The sequence below is a fragment of the Rhincodon typus genome, unplaced genomic scaffold (genome assembly GCF_021869965.1).
Source record: "Rhincodon typus isolate 14 unplaced genomic scaffold, sRhiTyp1.1 hic_rhity00004803, whole genome shotgun sequence".
In the NCBI taxonomy this organism is placed as follows: domain Eukaryota; kingdom Metazoa; phylum Chordata; class Chondrichthyes; order Orectolobiformes; family Rhincodontidae; genus Rhincodon; species Rhincodon typus.
The window spans coordinates 1-8,340 of NW_025970441.1; the positions used below are offsets into that span (position 1 = coordinate 1).

Sequence of the window (8,340 nt, forward strand, 5' to 3'; positions counted from 1 at the left end):
CTTCTGATGAAGGGTCTAGGCCCAAAATGTCAGCCTTTCTGCTCCTATGATGCTGCTTGGCCTGCTGTGTTCATCCAGCTCTACACCTTGTTGTCTCTTATAAGGCAAACTAATAGGATTAAAGGTGAATGAATTTCCTAGTTCTACATCTTTGAATCTGGAAAGAACTGGCTGCATTGGCTGCAATCTTCCAAAATTTCCAAAAATAGGTTCCGATGCTTTGAAAAAAATTGCAAACGTGACATACCTGGTCTAGGGGAAGACAGAAAAAAGAAATTACAGGCTAGCGAGCTAACCTAAGTTTATCATCTTAAAGTACTGGAATGCACTTTTAAGGAAATGGGAGCAGCATTTTTGAAAATCATAATCAAGCAGTTAACATGGCTTATGTTCTGAAGCTTTTGCGAAAGGGAAATTGTGTTTCACAAATTTTGTACAGTTTTTTTGAAGATGTGAAGCTAAGACCCAATAAAAGGAGCCAGTAAATGTAGTGTACACAGATTTCCAGTTACATATCGATGACTTGATGAGGAAACTGAGTACATAGTTGCTACATTTGCTGTTGGCACAAAGATATGTGGGAAAGTAAGTTGCGAAGAGAACATAAGTCGTCTGCGAAAGGATATAGATAGGTTAAGTAAACAGGCAAAAATCTGGCTGTTGTAGGGATAATGTGAACTTGTCCACTTTGACAGAAAAAAGAAGCGTTAACTAACTTGAGAGAGTGAATATGAAGACAAATGGAATGTTGTTGTTTATTGCAAGGGGAATGGAACATGAAAGACAGAATGTTTTGGTATAGTTATACACAGCATTTGACAGACCACATTTGGAGTACTGTGTACAGTTTTTGTCTCATTATTTAAGAAAGGAAATAACTGCGTAAAAAAGTAATTCAACGAACTTTGACTCAACTCATTCCCTGGATTGAGGGAAGTAATGTTATCTAATGAGAACTGATTGGACATGATGGATCTATGTCCACAGAGTTTAGAAGAATAAGAGGTGGTTTTAATGAAAGACACACGATCCTGAGGAGAGATTTTCCTTTGTGGGGGTGCTGTTCTTCCAGACGGTTGTGAATCTGTGGAACTTCCTTCCTGGAGAGTAGTGAGGCAAAGTTATTGAGTATCTTTAAGATTAAGTTAGATAGATCCTTAATTGACAAAGGAGTCAAAGGGTACAGGGGTGCACAGGAAATTGAAGTTGAGGCCACAATCAGATCAGCCATTATCTTACTGAAAAGAAGAACAGGCTTAAGGGTCCAAATGGCTTACTCCTGGTCATAAATTTTACGTTTGCAAGGAAAATCTATGAACAGTTTTAAAATGTAAAAAGAATGAAGAAGCGTTGACAACAATAGGTTACGGTTGTGAAAAAAATAAGGTGGCTTTTGAAATATGATGATAATTAAATAGAGAACCAGCACAAAGTGGGCACAGTGATCTCTTAAAGGGATGGGGTGTGATATCCACTTGCTTTATCCTCAGTATGTCACAGAATTCCCAATATTTTCCATGGATATAAATTGTATATATACTTCAATGTGAGGACAATATATATTTTTGATGAGACAAGGTTGAAAATAAAGATATTAGTACAGTATTAGATATAATTTATTTCCATACAGACAGCTTTTCCAGAATTTCCATTGTGGGGGCAAACATCCAGTCATGCAAATTTATCTCAGGTTGTTGCTTGTTGTCCATTGGATTTGTTACACTTGACTGCCGCTTTACTTTTGAATGTTTCGGAAATTCCAGCTCCTCAAAACTTACAAACTGTGGAATTCTGCAAAACAGATTTCTCAAATAAATCCTGTTAAGGAAAGACATTTTCAAATAAAAACACAATATGTTATTTTAATAAAAGGATTTAAGTTGGGCCATACTCCTCCTCTTCACTTATCCGTAGGAAGTCAAGCTGTTCAACGACTGCACCAGATATTAATGTCTGCAACAGAAACAAAAAGAGCTGTTTACGAAAGAAAATGTTGCTATATCATTCATGGTTTTTATAAGGCAAACATTATGCTTGCATGATGTTGTTATTATTTGTTATGAAAATAAACATATTCATTCATATCAAGGCATATCACACAAAGAATGTAGCATTAAATGCACAATGAGAATTTTTATTTTTCTGTAAATTAGTTGATACATACAACTTGAGCAATCCATTTAACAGTGCAGACGATTAATAGCTTAAAATTCAGCAGTAACAAATGAAGTACAAATTCTTATACATTAAAGATTGACACATTTACAAACTTATGGTCATTTCTATGTTAATATAGCTTCTGTCATATTGAAGCCAATGAAAAACATTGAGACGACTCATATATTGTAACTTCGCAGCTTTTTATACTACATTAGGCCACTGTCTTTAGTGCTTAATCTTTGATCGTTGCGGCTGGATAAAATAACACTGTAGTTTATTAGTTTATACATTGACCTTTTCTGATGAGATATATGATTGAAAAATTACAATTCATTATTGTAGTGATAGGAAATTTATGCATATCAGAAAGTTAAAATTAGGAAAATTTGAAGATTATAGGCTCTTCCCGAATAAACTTGCTGCATGCAAATTGGTTGCCATTTTTCTAACATTACAGGTGAAATTTTCACCTCTCTCTGTTGATGGGTTTAGAAGCAGGGAGGGTATGCAATTAGGTTGAAAAACTGAAAGAACTACGGATGCTGGAAATCAGAAACAAAAATAGGAATTGCTGGAAGAAGTCAGCAGATCTCGCAGCATTTGTGGAGATAAATCAGAGTACTGTTTCAGGTCCTTCTTCAGGCCATTCTGAAGAAGGGTCACTGGACCAAAACATTAACTCTGATTTCTCAGCGGCATCTGTGGATTGTAACGAGTTCAGGTGGATCTCATAGAATATAAGTTCCCTGATTGGGGCCGTTAATTTGGTCCAATCAGGGAGCCTTGGCTGACAGAAAGAACAGGAGTGTCAGACATCCTGTTTACTCTGAGAGCTGGCTCTAAGGGAGCTGGAAGAGTGTCGAGGGTTCTCCACGTGTAAATATAGGACGACTTGGTGACGGGATACCAGCTTCTATGGTGTTATTTCAGCTGCCAGACCTGCTGAAATTTTCCAGCAACCTCTGTCTGTGTATGTAATTAGGTTGGATGGTCATGAACCTGAATCCTGGCACCTTCCCCATCTTTCCAGAATTAAGTGCAGAATGGTGGTCCTTTGTGCCCTTCCACCTATTGAGGCCCTTATGAAGTCAATTAAAGACAACTGAAGGGCCTCACCCTGCCACTGGTATATCACAGTGCCTGCCACCATACAGTGTGCACAGCAGCTGAAACTGTGCGGTCAGCCTGGGAGGTGGGGCTGATGATACTCAGTGTTTGATTTGTGCAGCTGTTCTGCCTGAGTGGCCATGGCCTCCCCTGTGGAACCGCTGGCCGGAAGAGCTCCCAGTCTCTGATTAGGCAGCAGCTCTCAGCAGGCAACACTTTCACCTGCGGGTCATGATTCCAAGGGAAGGCCTGACATTGGCCTCACAAATGCCTGATTGAGAATGCGTGCTGATCCAGGAGTCAAAGAGGCACTGAAAATCTCTTGCCAGCTCTCCTGGTAGGCAACAATCCCAACATCTCAACAAGGATCTGCCTTACTATAGTAATGAAGCTACGGTTGATAATCAGTTTTACAATTTATTGCCGTAGCTCGCTAGACTACTTTAAGCCTTATCAAGTTCTGCTCACTGTTCAATATCATTCTGGAATGGAATGACAACCCACTGCTTCTGTTCTCCATTATGAATTGCATTCTTAAATCCCTCTCTCTTTTCTCCTCCAGCTTCATCTCCGACAAATGTGACAAGCTTATGAACTTTGGCAGGAAGGTTGAAACAATTCATTCAGTTGCAATGCTGTTTTCTTCCTTTCCCTTCATCCATCAGGCTAAGTTTCCTATAAGGTTACTCCCTGCCCTAGTCATGAAATCATAACTTGCTCCAGTTCTTTTCCCATCTTATAACTTAGTCTTCAAATTCATCTTGTCCATGAATCTTGTCTTCTTGGTCCCTTGGCTTTTCTCCTAATAAACTGCTTACCATGTAACCTCTTTTCCTGGCCTACATGTCAGCTGCTATTGTTATTGGTTCCTCTTTTCACTTCATCATTCCCCATCAATTTACTATATTTGACCCCTGTTTCTTTTCAATATTGCACCCACCTTTCCTGTAATTTCATGTTAGAATCCTTCTAATTGGGTTTCTGTGCTCTACCAATTCTGGCCTTTTGAACACCTTAATTTTAATTGCCATATATTCAGCTGCCGAAGTACCTCTTAGCCTCCTGTTCCTTAAAGCATATCTCAGTTGCTCTAATACTTCCCGTGGCTTAGTGTCAAACTTATTTTTGCAATACTTCTGTGAAATGCCTTGGATAGCTACAGTCAAAGAGGTGCTATATAAATGAAGTTGTTACTGAAATGAAACATTTAACTATTATGGAAGGTGATCGAAAAGTATCAATGCCCCATCTCATCTTGAGATTTTCAATGCTTCTATTCACCAAATAGCAAAGCAAAGCTAGTATTACTTCCAGCCTAATTCTAGTCCTGCAAAATTTCCTTTCAGGCTACAATATCATGACTTGGAACAGTATCACCGGTCCTTCACTGTCACTGGAAGAAATACAGTGACTCACATGACAAGGAGTGCAAAAGAAGGTGGTTTAGCACCACCTTCTCATGGCTAATAAAAATGGGGAACAAATGCTTGTCTAGCCAGAAATGCCCTCATTTTATCAATGTATATAAACTGGCCAACAGCCCCAAACATGTTACGTGGAAGTAGCTGATTGCCTTGAAAAGTAAAATGTGAGCATCTTAACCCATTCACTATTCAAAAACTCATTGATTAGAATCATAGAATTGTTACAGCACAGAGGGAGGATATTTGACCCACTGAGTTAGTACCAACTCTCTGTTAGTACTAACTCTCTGCAAGATCATTTTAGCTATCCTATCCCTTTAACATTTCCCTGTAGTCTTGCAAATATTTTGTTTTGGGTGCTTATCCAATTCCCCTTTAAGCACCATGACTGAATCCCCTACCACCATATTCTCAGCCAGTGTATTCCAGATCCTAACCTCTTGCTGCAAAAATCAATTTCCCTCATGTCGCTGTAGTTCTTTTGCTAATTGTTTTTAGACATTGTCCTCTCATTCTCAAGTCTTCTGCCAATGGGAAAAGTTTCTTTCGATCAAGTCTGCCAAGATCGCCCATGATTCTGAACCTCTATATTAAGCCTTCTTTCAATTTTCTCCTTTCCAAGAACAAGCTCAGCTTCGCTAATCTATTCACTTAATTAAAGTCTCTCATCCTTGAAACCATTTTCATAAATCTTTTCTGAAGTGTCACTAAAGTCTTTACCTCCTTCCTAAAAATGTGAAACATCCGTTGCAGTTGTATACCCAGGGTCTTAAAGACTGTTGCAATAAAAGTAGTGTTCCATGCTTTCTGTACTCTATGTGTCTTATTTATGAAGCCAATGACCTTGTATGCTTTATTGACCACTTTCTCAACTTGTCCTACTATCTTAAATGATTTGTGCACATGTACTTCCAGGGTGTCTTTGCTTCCATCAGAATTGTAGTCTTTAATTTATATTACCTCTCCTCATTTTTCCTACCATACTATATTACTTTGCACTTGCCTTAATGCCCAGCCATTTCACCAATTTGTCCTCTTGAAGTCCATCACTATCTTCCTCACAGTTCATTCCACTTCCAAATTTTATGTAATTCACAATTTTGAAATGATACTCTGTCAAGTCGTAGTCATTAATATACATTAAGAAACGCACTACAGACCTCTAGTAAACACCACTGTAAACTTTCCTCCAGTCCAAAATCAAATAAGCCGATTCACCACCATCAAAACACTTCAGAAGCTAACCTGTCACATTCAGAACTTGAAATCATGACGTTAACCCAATCATGAACAACTTCTGACAAATTCTTGCATTAAACATTACCATTTTAATTAACTAGTTTGAGAACTTCTCACTATTTTTCACATTAATATGGAAAAAAATCCCAATTGAAAGAAGATAATTTCTTGTTGCATTTCCTTCTGCACGAGTAATCATCTACATCGCATAACTGGAATATTATGTTGACACAGTTTTCACAATAAATGAAATAAAACATGTAAATCATCTTTCAAACCAAAGAAGCAACATGCAGGCATTAATAATTAGATCACTATATGAACAGAATTAGGTGGCTGACTCAATCTTATGTCACTTTGCTGTGTTGATTTCTGCTCTTAGATATTACAAAGTTCAGCCAAAAAAATCACCAATCAGGCTAGTAATTCATATGGCATTTGGATTAATCACAGATTTTTTTATTCACTTAGCTAATGCCATACACAGCCAATAAAAGATACAAATTTGTACAAACGTACCTGAAGTCTGTCAACATGAACTTTCACTCCTCCAATAATACCATTTTTGAATGCTGCCAACATGTCCAACATAGGATTGAGACGACTCCCTCTAAGTAACAAAAAAATGATAAATTTATATCTCTTCTATGATTTAATATTTGGAAAAGAAATTATGAGGAAAACTATTCATAACAGAATTATCCCCTACTTTATGTTATCTTCACGGATAAGCACAAGGAAGAGAGGGCGCCGATTCATCTTCCAATATTGTTTAGTAAACTGTAGTAAATTCTGTAAACAAGTGAAACAACATGCTAAAGGATACAATAATAGAAAGATTGTCAACTCAATTATCTATATACAATTTATTGAAATATGATTCATATCTGATTCATGATACTGTGAACCATCATATCTTTTAAACACATGTTCTGAGTTGCCCAATACTACATATTTTATCCTAATAAAACAGTAGTAAAGCACAGTTAGAGAGATGTTGAACAACCAACTAGTTGTGAAGCTCAAAAAGCTTTGGGTGGTCAACGCAAATACCACTTAAATAAAGGAAACAATCAGAAAACAAATTTACATAAACAAGACAATGATATTTTCCATGTTATAAATGCCATTAAGAATGATTTTCATCAAAGCTTTTAGCAACATGAGAACACTGAAACTAGCCATTCACAGAGCATAACAGATTTTGCCACAGACTGTGACACATTGTTAACATGGAAAATAACTATAGGTATCACAGTACTACAACAGGAGTAACAAGAATTATGGAATAAGTGCATAAATCAATCTTGGTCAAGTGCTACTTCTTGCCATGCAACCTTAGATTGTGAGAATTAGCAGGCCATGTTACTGTGGTGAGGGAGGGAATCACTGATGAACTCAATCCTGTTCTGAACTAATATTCACATACATATGTTCTTCAGGAGAAATTATTGAACAGTAACAAGGAAAAAGAACAGGAACCAATACCACTTCTATTTTATAGCCAATGAATACTCATACCAACTACATTACTTCACTGAAATGAAGGCTGAAGTTTTAGCCTGGAATCTTTCTGGCCTGAACAATAAAATAACATACAAGACCTCTTACTGATTTCAGTAAGTTAGACACAAGAATATAACTGAAATTACGAGTAACTTCTTATGAAAAGCTAGAGATTCATAGAATAACAACATGATTATAGTAGGAAGGAGGCCATTCAGCCTGTCATGTTGGTGACAACTTACTGTGAGACAAATCAGCTAATTCCACTCCCCTTGCCCTTTCTCTTTCTACAATTCTCTCTGTTTAGGTGCTACTACAAGCCTGCTTTTGGAAGCCCTGATCATATCCATCTACATCACATTCCTAAGTGGTGACTTCTAGAAAAGAACCTCTCATGCGGTAAATGTTTTTGCTTTGCTGCTATTGCTTCTTTTAGCAAGCACATTAAACCTATATCATTTGCTTTTCAACCTTTTGGTGAAATGGAACTGTTCCTCTCTCTGATCAATGTCTAGACCTCACACAGTTTTGAATATGTTTAACAAATCTCCTCTCAACCTACTCTACGAAGAACAACTCCAGGTGCTCTTATCTACCAAGCAGCTGAAGTTCCTCATCCCTGGAATCAATTACTATATTTTTGAACACTTCAACTCTACTTAAGATTTTTTTTTATATTAATCATAGAATTGTACAAGAGGCACAAAATTATATTCAATAAATTTTACAAACCTTTTAAAACAAAAAAATCATGCCTGAGATGTAGAAATCACTGGCTGGCTGACTTTCTGGTGAGGCTTACAACTGAGTGGCATGCTAGACCATTTTGGAGAGCAGTTAAGAGTCAACCACATTGCTGTGGTTCTGGAGTCACACATAGGCCAGACCAGGTAAGGATGGCAGT

General features: G+C 37.4%; 1 protein-coding gene across 1 annotated transcript in view; it reads right to left on the bottom strand.

Moving 5' to 3' along the window:
- Positions 1–76: 76 nt before the first annotated feature.
- Positions 77–8,340, bottom strand: part of LOC125481987 (phosphorylase b kinase regulatory subunit beta-like) — a 10,072-nt gene continuing 1,808 nt past the window's right edge. The window contains exons 3-6 of the mRNA XM_048593952.1: positions 6,640–6,722; positions 6,450–6,540; positions 1,892–1,953; positions 77–1,791 (exon numbers count right to left, since the gene is read on the bottom strand). Of these exons, the coding sequence (XP_048449909.1) occupies positions 1,617–1,791; positions 1,892–1,953; positions 6,450–6,540; positions 6,640–6,722 (411 nt within the window). The 3' untranslated portion in view covers positions 77–1,616. The remainder of the gene's footprint in view (positions 1,792–1,891; positions 1,954–6,449; positions 6,541–6,639; positions 6,723–8,340) is intronic.